The sequence below is a fragment of the Aptenodytes forsteri genome, unplaced genomic scaffold, assembly GCF_000699145.1.
Source record: "Aptenodytes forsteri isolate BGI_AS27 unplaced genomic scaffold, ASM69914v1 Scaffold49, whole genome shotgun sequence".
Lineage (NCBI taxonomy): Eukaryota > Metazoa > Chordata > Aves > Sphenisciformes > Spheniscidae > Aptenodytes > Aptenodytes forsteri.
Genome location: NW_008795125.1, coordinates 427,343 through 450,972, shown reverse-complemented (window position 1 = coordinate 450,972; position 23,630 = coordinate 427,343). Strand labels below are relative to the sequence as shown.

The 23,630-nt window shown below is 36.3% G+C and overlaps 1 protein-coding gene across 1 annotated transcript in view; it reads left to right on the top strand.

The window, feature by feature from the left end:
• The window catches only part of CSMD3 (CUB and Sushi multiple domains 3), an 838,052-nt gene that overhangs the window by 687,290 nt on the left and 127,132 nt on the right, over positions 1 to 23,630 (top strand). The window contains exons 38-43 of the mRNA XM_009277245.2: positions 791 to 895; positions 7,832 to 7,950; positions 10,564 to 10,633; positions 12,353 to 12,469; positions 18,666 to 18,875; positions 22,765 to 22,953. Coding sequence (XP_009275520.1) covers positions 791 to 895; positions 7,832 to 7,950; positions 10,564 to 10,633; positions 12,353 to 12,469; positions 18,666 to 18,875; positions 22,765 to 22,953 — 810 coding nt within the window. The remainder of the gene's footprint in view (positions 1 to 790; positions 896 to 7,831; positions 7,951 to 10,563; positions 10,634 to 12,352; positions 12,470 to 18,665; positions 18,876 to 22,764; positions 22,954 to 23,630) is intronic.

The window sequence follows — 23,630 nt, the reverse complement described above, 5'->3', positions numbered from 1 at the left end:
GCCCCTCACTACAAGAAAGACATTGAGGCGCTGGAGCATGTCCAGAGAAGGGCAACGAAGGTGGTGAGGGGTCTGGAGCACAAGTCTTCTGAGGAGCGGCTGAGGGAACTGGGCTTGTTTAGCCTGGAGAAGAGGAGGCTGAGGGGAGACTGTATCGCACTCTCCAACTACCTGAAAGGAGGTTGTAGTGAGGTGGGTGTCGGTCTCTTTTCCCAAGTAACTAGCAATAGGACAAGAGGAAACAGCCTCAAGTTGTGCCAGAGGAGGTTTAGATTGGACGTGAGGAAAAATTTCTTCACCAAAAGGGTTGTCAAGCATTGGAACAGGCTTCCCAGGGAAGTGGTTGAGGCACTGTCCCTGAGGGTATTTAAAAGACGTGTAGATGTGGTGCTTAGGGACATGGTTTAGTGGTGGACTTGGCAGTGTTAGGTTAACGGTTGGACTTGATGATCTTAAAGATCCGTTCCAACCTCAATGATTCTATGATTCTATGGTAATATAAATTTATATTAGACCCTGCTTCCCTGAGTGCCTACAGTTCATGTCTCTCATATTGTGTTGCACTGAAAATGTAATAAAACTTTTATAGGGACAGATATTTGGTATCATCCATGATGACAAAATATGGTTCAATTGGTTATGCGACCTCTCTCCCCCTCCCATCTTCTCTCCCTTCTTTCCCCCTTTCTCTTTTTCTCTCTTTTAATACACACACACACACACACACATTTATGTATGTATTTAGTTCAGTTTCTGTGCATTTCAATAATATTTTGATTTCTTTTTTCAGGAACAACCATACCTCCACTTCTCAACAGCACATCAAATAATCTGTACCTAAATTTTCAGTCTGATATCAGTGTTTCAGCTGCTGGATTTCATCTTGAGTATACAGGTAATGCAGAAATGTTCAATTAATTAAGAGTGCTTGCTGGTTCCAGACATCAGGTGTACCTAAACTATATGAAAGAGGAATATTCAGTTCTATTGCACATAATGAGCTACATACTGTTACTTTAAAGTCATTGGTAAAATCCTCACTTAATTCCAAGGGAGCAAGATCAGGCCTGAAACCTGTACTGTAAGGACTGGGAAGTTTAGTTTGTCTTGCTTTCACCTTTAATTTGGTTTTGCTCTCTGAAAAGCTTTTCTGAACATACAGCAGCCAGGAGTAAATACAGATATGCTCATGTGACAATCCTAATACCAAGATATAGCTTATTTATATAATTGTTGCAGGCAAAACCAGCATACTGATTTGGGTGAGTTCAATTTAACTTCTTTGCCAATTAACAATTAATTACTGATTTGGGTATTGAACAAAAACAATAACAAACAAACCCTTAGGAAAAATCCCCTGCTTCCCTCTGGACACCTACACACACACACACACTTTTTTGTTCTCCAGTGCAGCAGATTGGGTCAGTGTCCTGTGGTTCCTGTGGTCCCTTTAAGGTCCCACCTCTCAGTGCCTGCTCGAGTGGACACTCGGGCTCCAGCCTCTGCTCAGCCAGCTGCTTCGGCTGCAGCCTCTGCTCAGTCATGCTCGTCTCTCTGTCCTCCTCCAGTAAGGTCTCCTCTCTCCTCCTGCTCTGGCCTTGTTCCTTTTCTTAGTGCTTACCACCTTTTCTTAAATGTTTTCACAGAGGCACATCTGAGTGGTTTAGAGGCACCACAAACTGCTCTGGTCGGTGCAGCTGTGTCCTGTCTGTTGGACCTGGCTGGAAATGGCTATGTCCGGCACAGTCTCCGGTCTCTTCCCACAGATGCCACCCCTGCAGCCCCACACCCCACCCACCCCCAAAATCTACAAATTATGCACAACACAATATGTACTGTATAGTATGTTTTTTTACATATGTATAGAACATGAAAATTAATCATTTTCAGTGAAAATGAGAGACTAAATAAACTGAAAATAGCAGCTGTGCTTCTTAACTAGCTGACAAATGCTCACAGGTTGGTGAGAACACAGCAGAATTATTTCAAATGTTTTTACTATGGCTGAGTACCTTACCAGTGGAAAAGGCTATAATTATAAACATACTTTCTGTCTGAACGAGATTGCCTTAGCTGACTGACAGGAATTCTGGCACTCACTAATATTTTGTTGCAGATTTTTTTTTTTTCTTCTTCTCAGCTCTGCAGTTCCCTCTGCTCATACTGGTTCTGGTGTCTGATCTGCACAATTGTGTCATGGTTATTTCTTGTCAGTTTTACAGTATGAAAATCCCATGTGCTGGTTGTCTGATTAGCCAGTCGGAGAATACGGCCTTGCAAAATTGCTGCCTGATAGCTTGTCTATAAGTAAACATTAATTACAGGTTAGAATTATCCTGCCGTTTCCTTGAAATGCAGATAATCTCTCAGCTGCTTACAACTTCAGAGGGTAAAACACTGCAGGAAGTTATGAAAACAAAGTAAAATGAGACTGAATCCAGTGAAAGGGAAGATGCACCTATTGTGTATTCCTACGTGTCCAAATAACTGAAATGTGTAGTGTACTGCTGGTATACAACTTTCACCTCTAAATAAAGATAGAATTCACAGTATATCATTTAAAGTATTGGTCTGTGCCAAGAACAATAGCTATATATGTGTGTATGGATTTATGCAAGGGTGCATGTGTGAATCTGTACATATGTAATATGTTTTCTGCGTGAGTGTATGAACCCAAAGTATATGCTGAAAATTTGTCATTCAGGAAAGAACATTGATGTCCCTCAGTAGATACCCAATTAACCAGTAGCTCAGTGAAATAGGCTATTTTACAAGATTAGTGATTAATTAACTTTTCATGTGCAGGTGATAGAGATATATGATTAAAACATCATATGGACTATGGGATGGAGTGAGGAAATTTCAAAACAATGTCTAAACCTGTAATCTTTATTGGAAACAAATGTAAACTTTAAGGGCTAAAATTTTGTAGCAAGTAAGGAATTGCAGTTGGAGAGTAAATTATGATGACTTCCAAATTAAGATTTTCTGTGATATGTGATATATTTTATAAAGATGTGCACTAAAATAAACATAAATTATTGTGCGTGTGTGGGAGTTATTGAAGTAAAATCTATGGTATTCAAAGTACAGAATAGGATTAAGTGACCATAGTAACTCCATAAAATCTGTGGAATACACAATCTGTAATTTGTTAATAAGAAAAATAAAATAGAAAATATTGTTAAGACTATTTTGAAGTTTAAAATAGAGGTACATTGTAACTAAACTCATATTTCAAATTGCAAAATAATGAAATGATCTTATAGAAGAAATGTGGAAGAATGTAAAGCATTAGGCATCCCTGTTTGTTTACCACTCTCTGGCTCACACCACAGAACTAAAGCATGGTTTCAGAGCATGCAATCTGGATTCCTGTCATGCAAAACTAAATAGGAGTGTGTACTTCAACATCTCAGGTAATGCCTTCAGCCACTAATGGACAATCAACCTATAGGACCAGATTAACTAAAGCTAATAATAATAAACCCCTTTAGTTTAGCACCTAGTGTGGATCTTGAGTCCTAGGCAGCAGCTGTTTCAGTCCATAGCACAGATCCATGACTATTACTCCCCACTACTCCCTAAGAAAGAAATAGTCTGTATTACCTGTGGATTGGAGGAAGGTTTTATGGTTTGTTTTTTTTTTCATCTGTAGCTTAATTTTTTTTCAAGAAGAGGCTATGGAAAATTCTGCATTGGGCTGAATCATGAATTTGATACTGGAGATTAAGCTGAGGGACAATACTTTCTCATCATTGCTGGAAGGAAGACAACAGAAACTGTATCTTGTGTATCTTCTGGTTTTTTGTCTCTTGCAGCTTTATGCAATGGAGAGACAGGAATTTTTGTCAGGATTCCAGAACTCACAATACTGCTATATTTCTACTGAAATTTCTCCAGAAATGCATTGATCAGAACAGATTTCACTCTCCTCAGTTTTGCTGGTCATCTCTGACTCTCAGACAATACTTCCTGCTCTAAAAGTTGTGATTATGTTTTTAGACATAGTTAGTAGATAGAAAGTAATGGCCACATGTTAATGCCAATGTTTCATACATTTATTGCATTTCACTGGAGCCTGTACTTACAGAGGTCATCATGAGGAGTCATCTAAATTAAAGTCTTAGTCTTTGAAGTATCAGTGCACAGTTCTCATTGAAAATCACATCAGAATTAAATATTTATATTAAGAAATTTTCAAGTGAGTTAGCCATAAACATTTTTTGGTCAATAGGTTGTGTATCTTCCAAGTCTGTTTCACGTATTCTAGGAGACACAAGTCTGAGGGGAAGTGCACCTCTCTTGCCAAAATGATTACTTTTTCATCTCAACAACAGTTCTCTGTAAGAAGGTTTCATTCTATTTCATTTCCAATATCTCTTTTCATCCTTTATTAATAGGTTTTTCACGCTGTCCAGTCTGGCTCATCTTTTGAACTGCTACAAAATCAAAATGCACTTTTTTATATAAAAATAAAACACAACAAAAGGAACTGTATTTGTTGAAGAAATATTTTAAGACCAAGTAAATGATACTTTGACATAAGGAATTACGTATTTGTATTCCAAAACTGAATAGTGGTTTTATCAATAATCTTTTTTCTAGCATATTTTTCTTCTTTGTTGAATCCTTAAATTCTTATTATATTAATAACATGCAGTTTATGTATTCCAATGGATACCTTAAATATGAAAATATGTTGCATCAACTGAGATATGTCAACAAAGAGCACCACAGAATAGTTTGTTAAACACATACATAACGTTTATATGTTTTATGCCACTATAGATCTTAATTTAGTCCTCATTTTCTCTAACTAAAGTTTTGCTAATTAGGTAATTGATTATGCTGTGTTAATAATAAAAATATTCTTTGAGATTAGTTGAGTTTGTCAGATTGCCTCAAACATAATTTCTATAATACTCGATATCTATTTAAAATTAGTAAAAAATATTACACACTAATTTTCAGTCTAAAACATAATCCCTAGAAATCTATGTATTTAAACTGTATAATGTATAATTTTAACATCATAAATACTAAAACATTTCCATAAAATTACAGTAATAACTTTAAAAAATGAAAAGGATTATTACTTTAAGACTTCTGTAGTCCCAGAGTGCATTATCCAAAATTTCATTGGTAGCTTTTTATATTTAGAGCCATAGGAGCTGTTGGAAAAGAGTGAGACAACATCAAAAAGCTTCTTTTTCTTTATATACCGTTCTTCTTATCTAAAAATTAGAGGATACTGAAAGTATGTTTTCAATGAATACCTATGTTAAAATCTCTTTTCTTAACACCATTGCTCATGAAAGTTTAAAAACTTAACACATTATACTGAGATAGTAGTATAATGTGGTTCAAGGAACTCGTCATGCACCACAAATGAGTCAATAATGAACAGAGTGAAGTTTATGAATACATTTGTGATCTCACCTGAATAACTATCATGACACTCTGAAGACACAAGTTCTCTGAACTAGCCCTCAGCTGGGAAGGCAGCAAACCCTGCTATGTTTCAGTTTGTTGAAAGACATTGTAGACATTCAAACAGTATTTTTTTCCAAACATTATTTTATTAATTGAAGTGAGAGCACAATAGGATGAATACCTGTGATCTGGTTTGAGCTGTTAAGGTGCCTACTCTGAGAAAGGCATTTAAATGAACTCATTTCATTTTCCATGGCCTGAGTATTCACATAGTAAGGTTTTGCATTTCAGCTGAAGGTTCAGTAATTGGAAACTGAAAACTACTAACTCTTTCCTTAACTGTTCCAAATAGATTATAAGCACTCATCTGTGTAAACCAAGTACTGCTGTTCTTTTGCATTTGTATACATGAGCTGGATCACCGTCTGGATCTCTGAAATGTAAAAAATGGATCTAAGCCCATCAGCTATTTTCAAAACAGATTCTTTGATGTTCTTTTTGTTTGCAGTTTGAGAAAAGAAAATAAGAATTTGAAAGATAAAAATAATTAGTTATGTAGAAATAGGTTGCAAAATACCCACATCATTTTGTACATGGCAAATATGGGATCATTATGGGATCAGTAAGTGTGTGACCAATATATACAAAGGTATTATTGTCATAGAGAAAGGAACATTACATCCTCTTCTGTGAACGTGCAGAGGAGAGCCCTGAAATAAATACTAACTTTTTCAAGGTAGCAACATTCCTTTCCACACAAAATGGTGTAAGCCAGTATTGAATATTATGGAGAACATCTTGTTGCTAAATTGTGTAAGCTCCTTAATACCAAAATATAAAACGAACAAAAAAAAAATCACAATGTTAACAGTGACCAAAAATAATGAGTACAACTGCTCAGTTTGTGGACCTGTATCAGTTATTTCTGATTCCCATTAACAGATATCTTCAGTAAAAGAAATGTTTTTACCTCTCATTACTGTTCTCAGCAGAGAAAATGACTGCAAAGACAGAAAGGATTTTTTTCCAATTTAGGATTGAATTATGTTTTATAGCAGGAAGTTTATATTGTCATGGTCCTGAGTTTTACTTGTATGAACAGACTATAGATTCCAATGATTTTAGTTCAAACAGCTTTTTCTTTTAATATAGTTTTATATAAAATTTCATGTACCTAATACATTTTTAAGAACAGGAATTACAAACTAGATTATCAGTTTAATATCTACTTTCTAAATGCCAGACTTTATTTTTTTTTTTTTTGTGTTTTTATAATACAATGTTATTGTAAAATTATGGTAGTGAAAATTATTACTGATGCACAAAACATGCCTTATAGAGAAAAAAAATAAGTATGCTTTATAAATTCCTTAGAATGTGTTAGCTTTCAGCTTTCATATAGTATAAAAATACATCATTGTAAGAGTCTTCAAAGAATAATTTTTACTTAATGAGATTCTTACATGAAGTGATCAGTTACATCAGTAAGTTTTTAAACATGCAGAGGTTGACAATATTTTGAAGTAGTGCCATTGCCATTGTTGAATCCCACATTTCCTTATTACCCTATGTACTGATGTTTAGTTGCTGAACAGTCCTGACTTCACAACTAGTTCGGGTGTAATTCTTACAGCAGGCAAAGAGAGTAACTGAGCTGCTTATACTTGATGTTACACATATTTCTATATTCCTGGATCTTCCTGGGTAGATGCAATGAAGAATAATTTATTTTTCTTTTTGATGACCAAGAAAAGAGCATACAGTCTCTTGGCAAACTAGCTTCTATTGCAATAGAAGAGATACTTTATTAAAAATAGCAGATTAAGTGAAATTTGATATAAATATTTACTCTGTGTGTGTGTGTGTGTGTGTGTACATGAATGGAAGAGTAGAATCAGACCTGTGAAGGACTGAATGCAGGTGAGCAGTTATACTTTGCACTGGTTTTCCTGTGTTTTGCACTTGGTGTGGTATTGGCCAGCATCCCCTGGAACAGATGCTGTGAAAGAAATGTGGGGGTTCTCCCAGTTTGAATTAGGTAGGCTGTAATTAGGAGTGAGACTGCAGGTGGAAATGAATGGGTCTGAGCCAGGAGATAGTGGAAATTTAGAGAAGACTTTGAGTTGAGACTGCAGATTGTTGGGAAGTGTTTGTTGCCACCCTGATTATTTCTTTCCTTTTCCTTTACTCAGGAAAGAAGGTTTTTCTCCTTATATAACAGTTGTTCCAAAATAATATACCACTTGCTTGTCCACAGACAAACTGCTGGTACCCAAGAGCTTTCTAAAACATATCAATACAGTGTGCCTATGTACAGTGTACACGGAAGTTCTATGTGAATCTAAAAACAGATTTTATGTTCCTTAGAATGTCTAAACTTCTCAATTTTTCACAGCTATAGGTTTAGACTCTTGTCCTGAACCACAGACCCCAAGCAATGGGATCAAAATTGGAGACAGATACATGGTTGGAGATGTGGTGTCTTTCCAGTGTGATCAGGGTTATTCTCTGCAGGTGAGCCAAGTTTCCAATTTCAAATGGTGCCCTTTAGTTCTTTAACATGGTTAGGTTTGAGTCTGTCGGTATGAAATGGACACTGAACTCTTCAGGAGTTATGAACACATGATAAGCTTGCAGGACTGGTAGGCTTTTCTGCAAAATATTAAATTAGTAACTATCCAAATATTCCATCAGAAGTGTTTGGCTCTGTGCTTCCTCTGCATTAGTGATTATTGGTTGTTATCTATTACTGATGGCATCTTTGGTATTCATAGCTGAGCTATGCAGTGTTGGCAAATTAAGTTAAATCACTTGATCAGCAATTATCAATAGTTGTCTATGTACAGGAGGAAAAAGAAAATAAGTGAAGAGGGGGAATAAGAACAAACAAAGGGAGAGGAAATAATTGTTTTTCTCAGTAAATCAGATATTGTCAGTTATTTTCTTTCAGTAATTTCTTGGGGGGTTTTATCCAAAAAAGTTTTCAAATATGGGTGTATTTTTGCCAAGCAAATTTGCTATGCTCTTGCATTAGCAAAAGGTATAAATAGGGGCAAAGCTGTGATTGTAAACTGTGACTAATTTGCCTCTTTGAGTTACTTAGCATATATAACCAGTAGGAATCTGTCTGCCTACAGGAAAAATCTTGAAAATATTTTCAAATTTTTGTACAGTTACACTGTAGAACCAAATCCAAAACAGTATTGTTTCCACTTGAGACACTCCCCGAAAGAACTAAGGTTCCAACTGATAGGTTACTAGTTACTATAGGTTATTTTCAATGATTTTTTTTTCTCATTTGTGACTCTACAGTCTCCACTTTATCTAGCTCTTTGAGAGCATAAAAAGAGAGAAAACAATCACATTACCTATGCATAGTAAAAAGAAAAGTCTTAAAGGGAGAAAATGTTTTGTATATAACAGCACATGATTAACCGCTAATGGAGTTATTGATACATTTGGAATAAAATAGCAAAAGGATAACTTACCTGCCTTTCTTTCTTCATTAACATCAGTCTGGCCTGTAACACATGTTGATGAGTGTCAGACTAACTAACTGTAGTTTTAAAAATGATAATAATTTCAAACATTTATTTTACATAATTCTGTGAAGACCTAAATACTGGGGTCATATTACTGCATTAAAAATAGAAATTGAATTACTTTTTTGGACTAAAAAATATTTTTAAAAAGCTGCAGTTTATGTATTGTGATAGAAACTAAATAAACTTGTCTGCTTCCAGATCTCAACTGCCGTTTGGATTTGGGACCTGTATCCCAGTTTCCCCTTCAAGACAGAGTTCCTAGTCATGTCTGCAGCCTTCTAGCATTTCAAGAATAACTGAAATGTTCTGTGATTGCAGCTCTGACAATGACTATTGAAATTTACTTCTTATGTTCCCTGATTTTAGCTGGTCATTCTTGGGAACAACCTATCAATTACTTTTTTCTTCTTCGCACTTAAATACAAGTGTGTAAGCAGACAAGCCACAGTAAATGGCTGAAATAAAGAAAATATAAAGAACATTGAAGCATAGACTGTGCAAACACACATGTAAAACCTCTTCACTCCATATTGTTTTTCTGGCTTATACAGTATGACTTTGCCACATCAGTTGTGTTTTTTTTTCTTCTAGCAATGAGCAGATATACCTACTTGCATTATGGAGAAAGCGTGTTTATTTTTCTTCTAGGAGAGAAAAAGAATGGGTTGCAGATTGATGAGTAAACTATTTGCAGTTACCCTGGATGCTTTAGAGATACTTGGTTCTCTCAAATGCTACAGGTTCTGAATTGATAAGGAGATTTAACATGAAAAACTAACTTTTCTCTTCATATGAAGGTTGAACAAACAGGCTAAAAGCTACTGAATTCTTTCTTGGTCATCTTAAAGTGTATACTGTACGGTTTTGCAAGATATCCCAAGTACAGTTTTCTCTTCAGATTTTTCATTTTCGTTTGCTGTCTCTGGAAGACAGTTACAATTACATGAGGCTGATGAAAAACACAGAGGGCCACTCTGGTGGGTCTTGGAAGTTATCTGTAACAGATTGCCTTGAAATCATAACACCTCATCTGTTGTAAAGGGACACATGTTGTAAAGAGATTCCTTAAATATCTCAGCTTTTGGCAACTTAAGCCAACTGTTTCAGGGGTGAGGATAAGGACTGCATTTAGAATACGTATTATGAATTTAAGATGTAGAGTCAGTACTGTATAATGTATATAGTTTGTATCTTTTTATCATGTTCTACAAATGATGCAGATCAATGCTATGTAAACATTGCTTCAATTAGACCTTTAGTTTCTACACCCTTGGTTTATACTAAAGCTGGTATTAAAGAATTCAGCTGGATACTGTTATACTGTTAGAAATAATATTAAGGGCATAGACACAATTCTCTAGTGGGCTAACAGTCACATAGTTAAGATTACAGATTACACTCTTCTCTGTTATTTGAAGGGTATGATACAATTCACAGTGTACAATATAAATGTTATAGCTTATTGTTTTTATATATTTTGATGATGTTTTCAATTATAAATTATTTTTGTTGAGTTACTAATGATTTGCCACATATTGTATATTTTTTATTATATGAATTAGCAAATATTGTGTCATTTTAGGGACATTCACATATCACCTGTATGCCTGGACCAGTAAGAAGATGGAATTATCCAATTCCAATATGTTTAGGTATGTTCAGCATACATAAATTTTCTTAAATATGCCAGAATGAGAAAGCCAGAGAACTCAAAAATGAGAGATAAGTATAGGGGAAAGAATAGGGAGAACTGTAAGAACTTAATTAAAAATGAAAATGGTCAAATTTAGGTGAGGATTTTCAAAGTATACTTCACACTTATTTTGGCAAAGCTTTTATGAAATGTCCAATCAGAAGAAGAAAGAATGAAATATGTTCTAGTCAGAATCTATCATCAATTCACTATCAGTGATGAGAACTCCAGAGACCCTTGCAAACATAGTTAGTTTATTTATGAGTCATTTCCACAGCAGTGATGACTATTATAGAAAATACTAAAATAGAAATAGCGTTACATTTTCATCTCTAGTAAGTTCAACATAAGGCATGCCTGCCCAATTTAAGAAGACACATTATTTTCAAATTAGACTATATACATGACCATATTAATAGTATTGGAAGCAGCACTGGAATCCTGCCAGAAGCCCAAATGAAACATCTGAAGTGCATTTAAACATATTCTCTGTATATGATGAATAAATGTGAGGGATGTAAAACTCATTCTGTCTGCATTCTCTTTCACTGAATAGAACTGCCTTTTTGTTTGGGTTCCCTAACAGTAGAAGTTATCTGTATTTGTAATCTTGAATGTATGGAAAGTAGGATACTGCAGATCTCATTAAAGATTTTATACTTTGCTTTTCTTCAATACAGATTATATATCCTGTTGAGCTGCCTCACACAATCCTGTTCTTAATCCTGTGTGGTGTTGAAAACCTCCTATGAGGTTCTGAGCTCCCTTAGCTTAGAATTTATAAATATTCAACAAGATTCAGATATTTGTAAGAATTTTTTTAGGAGTTAGTCTTCAGTCTCCATTATTATGCATTAATATATGTCTAGGAAGTCTGATACGATAATTGCACTGCTCTATGGTAAATTCTGAAGACAAAGATGCTGTGCTGAAATTTTAAGGGTTTTTATTTTCCTTTTTTTCTTCTTTTTTGCAAGTAATGATTTTTAATTGTGTTTCAAAGGATGTAGCAACTGTTAATTGAACAAACCTATTAAACAAAATTGTATTTACCATAATTAACATCTTCAAATCTAATATTGAAGTGTAAGTTACTTTATTCACTGAATTCACTTTTTATGCATGAAAAAAATTAAAATGGAGTTCAAATATGGATTTAGTTCAATTTTTGAAAATATGTGTGTGTACATGTTTTAAGTCTGTTTATTTTATCTCATTTTTATAACAGCAGGACACAAATGCAGTTTTTAAAAGGCCTCTTGAAGTGCTTTGAGTACAGAATATTTTAAAAATACATTATTATCTTATATTATTCAGATGCTCCTTTACAAACTGATGTGGAATTGTGTCAATGTTGCTATGAGCTGATGTGTGCCACTTGCCTGTTCACAAGGGTGGTTCATGCAGACAGAATGCAGAGTAGACATCTATTCTCTTTTCAGGTGCATGTGTCCCCCAGGTTAAAACCTAGTCAATTCAGAGTAGATACATATGTTTAAAGCACCTACTTGTAAATTACTTTGTTACAGATATTTAGTGGTAAAGGAATGTTTGTGTATTTTTTGAAACATAAACCTAGTTATTATTATATTATTAATGTTGGAAGGATCTCCAATGATCTGGATTAATTTTTAGCTCATTCTACTCCTCTGAAAAATGTCTTTGCTTTTTTTTGCAGCACAATGTGGTGGTGGCATGTCAGACTTCAGCGGAGTGATCCTCAGCCCTGGGTTTCCTGGCAACTATCCTAGCAGTTTGGATTGCACATGGACAATAAAGCTGCCTATTGGTTTTGGTATATGTTCTTTCACGGATTAAATTTGTTGGGTTTTTTATGGATTCAAAACACTGAACGTAGATTTTAAAATATTGTGAATATTTATTCTGGCAAAAAAGGGAATTATAATTCATTTAAAGAAGTTATGAAAGCCTTAAAAGAAAGATATAGAATAGAAAAACTACAAGGTTCTTGTTTTTTCATTTAACATATACTACAAATCTCTGACAAAGACAAAGTTGTTTAATTCGAATTAAGCACAATTTTCTAACTTAAAAAGCTTGATTTCTCTTTGTGCGGTCATAAACCCAGCAAAAATGAATAGCTACACAAATATTTTGAAACCAAGTCAGTATCAGTTTAGAAGAAGTTAAAGCTACATTTGAGTTCATTATTTTACCATTAAGCTTTTTTACGTATCCTAGGTGAATATCGGCGCAGCATAGAAATGTTCTTGGGAGGGGCCTCTAGAAGCCTCTGACGCAAAACTGTCAAGCTTCCCACTCAAAGTGAAGTTGTCAGTAACACTAGATCAAGTCCACTATGACTGGCAGATCCTTCTCAGCAGGGCTGCTACTCACCTAATCAATTCCCAGCCTGTACCAACAGATAAGGATGTTATGCTCCAGATGCAGAACTTTGCACTTCTTGTGCAAACCTTTAGGAAGGGTTTGTTTACACAGCCCTCAAGTTTTTCAGTGTTTTTCTGTACAGTTGCACCATTTGGCATATCATCCATGTCCCCTAGTTTAGTATCCTCCACAAATTTGTTGAGGTTGCATTCTCATTATCCAGGTCTCTCATGAAGACATTGAATAGTGTAAACTGCCATATCAACCCATAGAATATTGTACTTGTTACTGGCTACCAACTGGACGTTGAATGACTGATTATAATCCTTGGAGCCTTGAAGTTCCATTAATTTTTAACCTACTTCCTCTCCATTCATCAAGTTCATATATGTTCAGCTTCCAGTTGAGAATGCCATAGAAGACTGAGTCAAAAGAAATAGCAGAATGAGAGTATATTATATCCACCGTCCTCCCTTTGTCAATTTAATCACAAAAAGAAATAATAGTTGATCAACTGTGATTTTCTGTTAGTAAATCCATGTTGACTGCTCCTGAGTCCCTTTTTGTCTTTTATGTGTTTGGAAACTGCATCCTGTTAGACAAGTTCCATAATCTTTCCATGGACTGCAGTGAACCTGCAGTTGCCATTGCCCAGGTCCTCTTTCTTGTCTTAAGGGTGGATATATCTTCAGACTTTTTCTGGTCACCAGAACTTCTCTCATTCATCATGATTTTGCATAGGTAATAGCAGCATTTCAATTACATTGGCTAACCCCTTGAGCAACTTTGGGTGGATCCTATATATCTATCATTGCAAAATCTTTATTCAAAGCTAGCCAATACAGTTGTCCCATCTAATTTTTTATACTTGTGGCACTTTTGTAGGAGCATGTGCACTTGGATTTTTTTCTTTATATGCTAGTTGAATGGCATGCTGTTTTTTCAGACATGCCTCACCGTTTTCTATTTTATATTTGCCATCTTCTGTCATCTTCTTTACTTAATGATAGAGAATTTCTGGGTCTTCCACAGTAACTGAATGTGACATGCCAAATAGTTTTCCCTTCTGCATCTGTTCAGATTCTTTCTCTCCTCTTTTTAAAATCAGTTCTGTGATCTGTTTGATTATAAGTCCCGTGAGCCTGGTTTAGTTGCCATTTAAATGAAAGCCAATTGTTGTGCATGGCTTGTTTAAACTGAATAATATTAAACGTTCAGTAACACTGACTTAGCAGAATCTATCTGTGGGAAATATATTATGTCAGGATAGGGATTTCCATATAGAACCTAATTGTTATGTTTGCATTTTGTTCAGAAGTCACAATATTCAAGTCAATAATTGATTTTTTATATTAGCATTCTATAGACATAGCATCAAAACTTTAATTCTGCCATTACCTGAATTTTAGACAGCTTGATGTGACAGCTTCTAGTGATTCATCATGAGTCATAATGCTGTCTAGAATCTTCAGATCCCGTGCAGATCCTTGCTAGTTTTCCAGTTCATGTACAGGAAAACTAAATGCTCCTTTTTCTAATAGAAAACTAAAACTGCACACATTGAAATGTGCTTGACATTTTTGACCATTTCCAAACAGGATACGATTAAAACTGAATAGAAAATTAAAGTAAAATTTCATTGTAAAAATGAAAAAAATGACATTTGAAAAAATGATGGCTAAAACTGCTTTTAGTGATGCTGTGGTTCTAGTCCAGTGGAGGCACATACATCTAACTCTTCTGAGTAGTAAATAGAAAAACTCAAAACCACCATAGTGGGAAACTTCTGTAGGCTTTCAATTGTTTAAGTGTTTCTAACAAGATTTTTTTGTGGTTGGAAGTTACGGATCATAAGCTTTTCCACTTTATGTTAGCTAATGGTGTCATCTAAACCAATGACACTATGTTGATTTCTATCTACTTACAAGGTTACTTTATACGATTTGTTGCTATTCTTTCTGAGATTTATGGTTACATTTTATATCTAAATATATAAAATAGTCATTCAAGTGGGGTGTCCAAACTGCAAAAAGCCATAGAAAAAAACAGTTCAAAAAGCAGAAGTCTGAGACAAGCATAGACAGGTGCTACAGGCTGAGCAAAGGATTAACACTTTGGAAGATTGATATTGTTCAGGAACTTGTAGTGAAAGACAGTAGAGTACAGAGAGGAGAATGATGGGAAAAAATATATTAGAGCTGGTTTTGTATCGAACAAAGTAGGTGAAAGAGAAAAACATTGACAGTAAGACAGCATGAGTTGGCAGTTATTAATGACAGCTTAAACTTTGGACAAGTGTTTGGTTCACAGGATCAAATAAAAGGCCAAGCCTGCAAATATTATGGCTAGAGAAAGAGCAAAGTGTGGATATAGCTTGATTCTCTGTGTAGGAAATATTTGGAAGGCTGGCAAAGTCAAATAATGACACTTATAAGCAGAAGCTTTCTTATCACATATAGACTATCTTCAGATAAAGAGAGACAGAAATGATCAAGGTAACAGTAATTTAATTATGTGCCAACCTTTTTTCCTGTAGCATATAAAATGTTACATGCTTCAGAAAACCATTCATAAACTTTACATGGTATCTGGGGAGAAAGCTCTAAAACACAGCGACAAACACTATTTAGCTATTGCAGTTTAGGAGTTACAAAATTATTCATGACTTTTCAATAATTAATCTGACATTATATCTTTTCCTTTCAATTTTATATGAAATGATGTTGATTGTCTTTGCCAGAAACACCAGTGGGACTCAATCATCTCTTCTTAATGAAAGTACTCCATTATCATTCCATAGTTGCAGTAACTCCAGACAAAATACAAATTCTACTTTGATATAACTTACGTAGAAATATGTATAAACAGGACAATGTTTAAAGAGCCCTATAACTACTCAGCTGCTGAGCATTTTCTTCTTGTCCTGCCACATAATCGTTGTAATACATCACCTGGTTAGGAGAGATAACTTGCTAATGGATAGTAAGCTACCTTCCTGTTCCTTACTGAATCAAATAATCAGAAATTTCTGTCAGCAAGATCGTCATATGGCACAGTGTGTGTATGAGAATTAAATAATCGAACTGCATGTTTAGTGGGAAAGGTACTGATGAATGATGGTTAGATAATATCATTTACTTTTTTTGTGACACAGAAATAATATATATGTTAAGTAATGTAAGGAGTGCGGCCACCTCCTCCAGCCACTCCAGCTCAGGACCCTCCTGCCCAGCCACTGGAGCCCAGCCTGGTGCCCAGGGACGCAAGGTCTCTGCCCAGGCTGAGGGACATGGCTGCCACTTTCCCATTTGCAGATTCAAACAGTAATGAGGCCTAGCACAGACACACACACGCAGAGGACGCTGATATGGCTGGTCACACAGGTTGCCACAGAGAAGATGTTGCCTTCAACAGCACCTACATACAGGACTCGCATAAATCACAAGCACAGGCAGCCAAGACCCCTCCTCTTCTTGGGCTGGCAGAGACAGAAGGTCACTAGTGCAGGCACACACACAACACTCTCTAGGTTCACAAGCACACACACATTTGTGGATCCCCTGAGTGTCCACCCGGCACCGCTGTCTGGATCTCGGGCCTCCTTATCTGCTTCACTGGTCCCTTACTCACTGGCTGGTCTATCTTGATGTTCGCTGCAAACACACTGTGTTCACACAGTCATCCCTCATGCACTCCCCATTCACAAGTCCCCCTGGGTGTATCAGCATGGACTGTCTGCTTGCCTGATACCCTGGCCTGGACCCAGGGCCTTCCTACTCACTGGCTAGTCCGGTTTAAAGTTTCTTAGCAGATGACACATACACACCCAAACACACTGGGATTGGGGAAGATATAGACACTTGCCTGCCCAGCAGCCAGCACCAGGCACACAGGCTGTGACCCACTGTCCCGCTCCAGCTGCCACCACTGAGCTCCTTAGTCACCTTACTCACACTGGTCTCCCCAGTAATTGGTTTTGAGAACACACACTGTTCCCACCCCAGTGGCTGGAAGTTAAAGAGCCTCACACTCACTTCAGGCCAGGGGCACCAACACCCCTGCTCTGACTCCAGTAGCTGGCACTCAGTTCACTCACACTGGTCCCCCCATTAGCTGGCATTCTGGGCACAAGGTCTGTAGAATCACAGAATCATAGAATCACAGAACAGTTTGGGTTGGAAGGGACCATTAAAAGTCATCTAGTCCATTCCCCTTCAATAAGCAGGGACAACTTCAACTAGATCAGGTTGCTCAGGGCCCCTGTAGGACCCTCCCTAGATCCAGAGAGCTATGGCCTGTCACTCAGTCCAGTAGCTGACACCACAGGCTGCAGTGTGCCCACACCCCTGGTCTGGCTCCAGCAGCTGGCACCAAATTCCACTCACAGATATGGGTCTCATCAATAGCTGGCACTTAGTCCTCGCAGCTCACATACACATGGGATAGAGAGTGAAATTACAGAGAGACAGTTAAGAAAAGATTTAATAAGAAGATATGAGATGATAGGACAGACTGGTGATCAGGTGCAGGGCTCAGCCAGACCCACCCCATTTGACATGCAACCAGCCCTTTTTTTGCCCTTTTCTGCCTGCCACCATCTTTGTTCCTCCCTGCTCCCCTTTCCCTTGCACATCCCCTCAGAGGTGTGTATAGGTCTATCAGTTCCTGTACCCCTTCCAGTATGGGGTCCCCCTGGTTTACAATATTAGCAGTTGCAAAGACCAGATTGATCTTCCTGGAAGTTGTGCCTGTAGTTTCTTGACAGCCCATCAATTAGTGTGACTGGCAAGGTTTGTTACTTGTCATTGGCTCCATGTTTGCTTTGCCAGGTCTGTGTCTTTGTGTATTTTGGTTTCTGGTTCCCCCTTTTCTGTTGGTTTCCTAATTGATAAAGTCCCTGATCAGATAACCTCACTGGAATAAATATACTCACATTCTCACTCAACCTCATCAATTAGTGTGATTGACCAGGTTTGGTTCTCATCACTGCCTCCCTCAGGTTTGTGTCCCTGTATGTTCTTGTTTATAGCTTCCTCCTTTTCTTATTTTCCCTTGCTCCATTGAAAAATGTCTTTGACCAGATACCCTTAAAGGAGCAGACACTCTCCTTCCACATACCTTTACAATATATATAATCCATATTATAAGTGTAATTTTTACTGTGCCTCATTATTTTTTATATATATATTAATATATATATAAGCTAGAGAGTCAGTTTATGCAGGTGTGGCACACAAAGCATTTTATCTTTTAATAGAACTGGAGACTATTTTATGCAATTGAAAACAGGAAAGATTTAACTAAATTGAATGTATTCAATGTTCAGAACTGAAATTTGCCCTAAGTGCACAAACAACAAAATTTGCCAAAAAGTGGCATATAAATAATCTACAGTTCAATGCCTTAGATCATGTTAGTATTTCAGTGTTAGCATTTCTTACCTTGCCAGCCTCTCAGAATTAGTAATGCATGAGGAGAAAGAATGCTTCAAACTGAAGTCCATGGACTGCATCTGGGAGGGTAACACATGCATTTCCACTGGTTACATTATTTTCTGATATTATCAGTGTAAAATGTACTTACTTTATTTTCCCTCCTGGTATTGATACTGGTGGCTTTTATTTACTGACGATGTTTTTCAGGTGTCCATTTGCAATTTGTGAATTTCTCAACGGAGACCATACATGATTACTTAGAAGTTAGGAGTGGATCTACTGAAACTAGCACTGTTATTGGGAGACTAAGTGGCCCTCAGCTACCGGCCTCTCTGTTCAGCACTACTCATGAAACCAGCTTATACTTTCACAGTGATTACTCGCAGAACAAACAAGGATTTCATATTGTATATCAAGGTGAGAATTTGACATTCTTATGTGAGAACAAGGCGGCTGTTGAAGGTTATTTCTTTTTTTGGCATTCCTAAAAGATAAACATGAAATAAAAGATTTTGTGTGTTCCAAACCAAAGTGTTATGCATCAAAATCAAACAGAAGAATGCAGAAAATTAAGAAGAAAAAGGAAAAATAGTTGCATATTCTCTTTAAAAAGCAGTTCAAATGTAGGCACACAGATAATTTCCCATATCTGAATTTGGTTGGCATATTAATTTACATTGCATGGCTTTACAAAGTAAGCATCTCTATTGTTCAATCTTTATAAGCATATGGGGATCTCAATTTTGTGTCTTGGGTTCTGGAAGGGGAAGATCTAAATATTGTTTTAGAGTACTGGATCCATGTAGGTTAGTACAGGATAATGCCAACTCAGAAATCTCTAAATCCTTTTTATTTTCTAGTTGGCAATACTGCTGGAAGGTTCTTGTTCTGTTGTACCCAAATAGGTCATGCTGAGCTGATGAAGACTGCAGGATCATAATTCTATTTATATAATTGCAGATTCATTTAAAAGGGATTAGATCACCACTGTTCACAAAAAAAGGTCAAATGTATATTTTAAACTCTACCTGTTTTCATGATATGAGTAACGTCAAAGGATGATCTAAAGAGTTTTTACTTTAGAGCAGTCTCCTATTACTCTTTCAGTAGTAACAAGTCCAAATTTTCTTGAACTCTATGTAACATTCTGGAAGTGAGCCACTGTAAAAAGTGTTAGCTTTTAAAGAAAAAGTCAGTTTATGACTTAAATTGCCTGGTAAGATTTTATTCACTTCTTATTTGGAATATGATACAATTTGTAGGAGTAAGGGAACTTTAAAATGTACTGCTAAGAGGGCAGTAAAAGACTTAAGAGCGTATACTATTACTGTTATTAATAGTAACAGTAATAATTTTGGAGACACTTATTTGTCAAAGAATTAAAAAAAAAATTCCTGTCTGTGTTTAACCACATGAGAACTGTTTCTTTCAAACATACACAATCTGTGATCTTCTGATTTTGCAGATTTTGCATAGCGTATTTGTTCTCAGTTCTGTAATAAGAAGTCAATGTTTCAAATCTTCTTGGAAAAGATCACCAAGATGTGTGAGAGAGGCTTTTTTTCAAATCTTACTTGTTTGCTATAAAAGCTTTGATATTCGCAGTTCATTATAGAGCCTTTTAATTCTGAGAAAAACAAGTAAAATTATAGACAGGTTTATTTCTCCTCTTCCTTAAACATAAGAATGTAAAAACAGAAAAGATCTATTGGATCAGAAGAAAGCTCCATCTAGCTCAGTATAGTATTTCCAGGTTGCAAAAAGAAATGCTACTTAGCAGCACAGAAGCCTCGCTAGTTTCTTTTGTACTCTCCCAGCATCCACAGTTGTTGTCAAACCTAATTCTATTACTGTGGGATTTGATGGCATTTTCGCATTTAGCCTTTCTACTGTCTTAATGATTTTTGTGAACTTCAGTCATATCATCCCCAATCTCTTTCCCAAGAAACCACGCTTAGCCACGTGCTCAGTAATGTTATTCATTATTATAGGCTGTATCATATTACCAGGTGTAGAAGTCAGACTCACTGAACTGTAATTTCAAGAATCCCCTCTAAAGATAGAAGAGATTTACATTAGGACATCACCACTCCTGTAGATCAGATCTTGAAATTATATGATAAATATCTTTGTTCAGCAGCTCTTCTGGGTGAAAACCATCTGTTCCTGATCCTTTGCCTTACCGATTCAGTGTAGTACTTTTGTATTTACTTCAAATTGATATAGTGCCTTAGACCTGCGTAATACAAGCACCGTATCTTGTTTGGAAATCTCTACACCATCTTCAACAGAAGAGACAGCTACAAAGAATTTATTGAGTTTTTCTCTCTATGACATCCTAATCCATAAAAGTCTTTTTACTCAAGTAAAGACAGCTACAAAGAATTTATTGAGTTTTTCTCTCTATGACATCCTAATCCATAAAAGTCCCTTTTTACTCATTTGTCATGAATTGTCCCACCAGTTCCCTAGCTCACTTCTTGCTTCTGATGTTGTCAAATAATTTTTTTATGATCAGCTGAGACATCTTCTGCAAGGCATTTTTCAAATTATTTTTGCTCTCTTTATTTTCTATTTAAATTTGACCTATGTTTTATGACTTTTTCGAAAGGCAGACTTTCATTATTTAAACGCCAACCTTTTCCCTATTGTAGCTTCTTTAACTTTCCTACTGAGTCACACAGGCATTTTTCTGAACCACTTTAGTGGTTTTTTGTTGTGAATTGTAGAACATGTTTTACTTGATCTTTAAGGTAGTGTCAATTAGCAGATTCCAATCTGCATTACCTCATTTTTGTATAATTTCCTTTCCAGAATATTGAATATCCCTGTGCTGAGTTTATTTGACTTCCTCCCTCCCAGTACAATCAAACCGCATTATGACTGCTATTATGGAACAGCTCTCCCATGAATACTTCTTGAATTAATGCTTGAGTACCAAGCTGGTTCAAATCTAAAGTAATATCTTTACTTGTGGGCTCTCAAACTGCTTGTTCCAGGGAACAATTATTTTCTGCATTCAGAATTTTATTTCTTCAAGTCATCCTGGTGAGGTGGATACTTGGGTACTCTATTACTACTACCTGTTGTATTTTTGCAGCTTCTCTAATTTTGCTTAACATTTCCTGCTCACTATCATTTTCCTGTTTAGACATTTGCAGAAGCTTAGTACTACACTTATATTTCTGGAGTTTTAATTTCCACCTATGAGTATTCTATAGGGCTTCTTTTTTTCTGGTAATATTTTTCTTCTATGGCACTTAATATAATTTCTAAACAACAGTGCTGCTCTCCCACCCGGAAGTCTCTGCCCTCTCCGTCTTGGAAAGGTGGTCACCTGGCAACACTGCATCCTGCTGCTCTATGCCATGCCTTGCACTTCAGGGCTTTTGGTTGGTTCAAGCATTCTAGATCCCACCTCCTGTGTTTTAGGCTCCTACATTGGTGTAAAAGGACTTCTTAGTTTGGCCCTGTTCTGTTCCTTAATACTGTACGCATCACTCAACATGCAGTGTAGGCTACCTGATTTGCTTTTCCTATTTATTGTAATTCTGCTGTGTTATTCTCCTGCACTTTTTTTAGAGATGCATTGGCTGTTAACCTCCTCCCTGTCATGGCATCACATCAGTCTTCTGTACCTGTTAGTTTTTTCCCATGCTTCTAGTTTAGATACTCTTCTACAGCTTTTTTAATTTTCACTGTCAGCAGCTTGGATCCATTTTGATTAGGGTGTACTTAAGGGTGCACTTGGAAGCAATTTGTAGTCTTAAAGAGCTAGTCAGAGGCCTGCCTTTTTGAAGATCTAAGTGGAGAAAACACAAAGTCTAAATTGCTTTCTACTTTCTTCTTCTCTAGTGCAGTACTCCTGTACTTACTAAAATTAAAAGATAAAATTAAGAGGCTAGTCTCATTTTGCCTTCATGGACTCTGTTCCAAAAACCTGTAAGATAGGGTGTTGGTATATTTTTTTGTTTGTTTACACAGACACACACATATTATCAAAGTGTAAAGAACATAAAATCATTTAAACTCTAGTTGCAGTATTATGTTTTCCTTACGAGGTTTGGAATTGGAAATTTTTATGCATATTTCCAGAATTGCTGTGGGAATGTTTCACTGCGCTTCTCCTGGTGTAGGACCAATGATTTTGATTGTCACTGTGATGGAACTTAAGACATATGGGATGTCCATAATTTTTAAATTTTATTTTAATAATTTTATTTTAATGAAAAATTTTATTTTTGAAGTAGTAAGAATTTGCATTTTACTTCCCCCTACCCCCCTTATTATTATTTATTTATTTCAGCATATCAGCTGCAAAGCTGTCCTGACCCTCGACCATTTCGTAATGGTTTTGTTATTGGGAATGACTTTACTGTAGGACAAACTATTTCATTTGAGTGTTTTCCTGGCTACACATTAATTGGAAATTCAGCTCTGACTTGTCTTCATGGCATCAGCCGTAACTGGAATCATCCTCTTCCCAGATGTGAAGGTATGTTCTGGGTGACCTATGAACCCTTCATTATTTGTAAGTCTTCCTAAGGACTGTTAACTGAAATAATTTCAGCTTTTCAATTTATAGAGACCTGTATTTTTGTATTGTGGTCTTTGCAGGGGAAATATTCAATTTTGCATGTGAAAATTTTTGCAGAGAAGCTGAAATGTTTCATGGAAATATGAAATCTCTGAAAACTTATCTGAGATAAGAAGTTTATTTCTGGAAGGTTAGACTTAAGGTCTGGAGTGTGGAGACCTGTGCTGCTTTTTAATCTAGGTGGTGCTACAGAGTAAAAGCTGTGAACTGAATCAAGAAAAAAGGATTCAAAAATTGAATTTCCCAACTCTGGCCACTTATGTTCTATCTTATCAGTTAGAAAGAAATGTCAAGGGTGGCATAAAGTGCAGTTGTCCTCCAGTCAATGCTGTGTGAAGTCCGTTCTACATATAGAATAGAATAGAACAGAATAGAATAGAATCATTGAGGTTGGAAAAGACCTCTAAGATCATCGAGTCCAACCATCAACCCAACACCACCATGCCCACTAAACCATGTCCTTAAGCACCTCATCTACATGCCTTTTAAATACGTCCAGGGATGGGGACTCAACCACTCCCCTGGGCAGCCTCTTCCAATGTTTAACCACTCTTTCAGTAAAGAAATTTTTCCTC